Genomic DNA, 2,164 nt, shown 5'->3' with positions numbered 1-2,164 from the left:
AAAAGAAAAGAAAAAGTTTAAAGGTTATTCTAATGATAAGATAAGTGTAGAAGATTACGTTCAGTTAGCAAGCGGACATGATGTGTCGAACGAATTTAATAAACCATGGGAAAAAAGTTTCACCAATGGAGTAGTTATTCCAAATGATAAACAAACTAAAGTTTTTAGAAGTTATTTGAATAATGTTAAAAGAAAACCACCAAACAGTGAAGGAATTATGTATCCTTATAACGACAAAGATGAGTATAGTTTTGACGAAAACTATGAATTTGATGATTTCGATTATCTTACTATTCAAGAAGAGAATGAAGATTGTTTTAAATGAAGTTGAATGACAATTTCTTCGTTGCCAAAGTCTATGAACCCGTTTTTACCGTCTTAGATTTCCAGATTTATATCTTTGATCATGAAAGAATTGACTGGTAAATAGGTCGTTTGAGACGGTTTCTCTATAATTCTGTATCCGATCGGCACCGTAAAAGTCGGTATGCTGTATATGATTTGGCGTTTGTGCTTGTTGAAAAATCCACCGTTGATCAAATTACAGTGAATGTTGATCACGTCGATGTCGTTCTCGATGTTGGCCTTGTGCGGCGCCAATGTCGATTGCGCGTATATTCGTTTATCGAACCCTAGTAACGCATTCAACGAATTTTCTACGTTGAAATCGACTTGACTGTTATTTCTCAAGATCAGTTTCATTTTGTTCAGATTCAAATTACCTTCGAATTCGATATTGTTTTTGCCGTTCACGCTTCCTGCGTATTCGGATAGGTAATCGTTGATGGCCACGTGTTCGTAGCTTCCCGCTAGTAAGCTTATGGTTTTGAACGTAACTCCGTTATCCGTCAATATTTTTAGTTGATTGTTTTTTTCGTTGATGTTTCTAATGGAATTGTAAACGGAGAAATACTTTAATCCCAGTTCGTACTGTTTATTGCGATCGAGTTCATACTCGTAGTCTAGAGACAATTTGATATCTGATTTATTCGAGGTGATAACGAACAATTGTTCTTTATTGGACATTTTTAATGACATTTATATAGTCTTTTTTAGTGATGATTTTTTTCTCCAAAGCCGTTTTAATATGCCATTGACTTCGTTGTATTGTCTGTCCGATCGATGACCTTCCTTCATGGCCGCTAATATCATTTCTAATCTATTAAGCAATTCTTTATTGTTGTCGGATAAAAACGTTATACCTGTCCAGATGCCACCATATCATCGAATTCGTCTATTTCTTGTATGATTGGATAATCTTCTGCATAATCATCTACATCCTCTTCATCTTGCTCAATAACTTTTGTTATATATGAATCAACTTCTTTCAATCTTCTTGTTTCGTGTCCTGACTTTCTGATCGCATGTAGAAATTTTGAGTATGCTACTAAATCCTTGTAATCGGCAATTTCAACATCCTCGCCATTCATTAAATCTATTAATCCTCTCGTTAATGTAAATATAAAGTCTTTTGTGTCGATTTTGAATTGTGGTGAATTTCCACTAAATCTTATTCTAAAACCATTAAACAACAAACCCTCATCATCAACGATTGGTGAAATGCTCTTTGGTAAATCTGGGTCAGGGTTTGAAAGAAGACGTTTTATATCATGTAATGTCTTAATTATAATACCATTATATTCAATCGCTTTGGTTTCTATACGAGGGGTGGGTTCTATAACGAGTCTCTTTTTAATATCTTCTTGACTTTTTAATATGGGTTGAAATAGAGTCTGTAGATTTTCCGTTAATCCGAGTTGTTGCAATCTGTTATTTTCAACGTGGGTCTTTATTTTATTCTTAGCTTTGATATATTCTCTATTTCTTTTTAAAAAATTATTCCAATCCGTCATTTTTAAAAAAATAAAAATTAACATATATCGATCATAACTCTTTCTCCCGCAGGTTTTCTAGTATTTACAAATACATATCCATGATCATCTGGGTTTCTCCATTGAGCTTTACAAACCTTTTTAAATGTATCTCTATCCATTCCGTGATTTATAGACTGAATGATTTGAGATAAATCTTTATCGTTTAATTCAAATAATAAAAAACAATTCGCATTTTTTCTAATGAACATAGAATCCATCCCGTAAAAAGATTGGGATTGGTATATGCAGTGACAGTTGTGATGTCTTCCTTTGGTGAAGAATTCTTGTTG

The 2,164-nt window shown here is 33.2% G+C and overlaps 1 protein-coding gene across 1 annotated transcript; it reads right to left on the bottom strand.

Moving 5' to 3' along the window:
• Window positions 1-1,196: 1,196 nt before the first annotated feature.
• Window positions 1,197-1,853, bottom strand: LOTGIDRAFT_175450 (hypothetical protein; the record flags this gene model as incomplete). The annotated part of the gene is made up of 1 exon (XM_009056668.1): window positions 1,197-1,853. The coding sequence occupies one exon, from the start codon at window positions 1,851-1,853 to the stop codon at window positions 1,197-1,199; it is 657 nt and encodes a 218-aa protein (XP_009054916.1).
• Window positions 1,854-2,164: the final 311 nt, after the last annotated feature.

This window comes from Lottia gigantea, assembly GCF_000327385.1.
Source record: "Lottia gigantea unplaced genomic scaffold LOTGIsca_283, whole genome shotgun sequence".
NCBI classification, from domain to species: domain Eukaryota; kingdom Metazoa; phylum Mollusca; class Gastropoda; family Lottiidae; genus Lottia; species Lottia gigantea.
The sequence above is the reverse complement of the archived record's forward strand: the minus strand, read 5'-3'. Positions and strand labels throughout refer to the sequence as shown.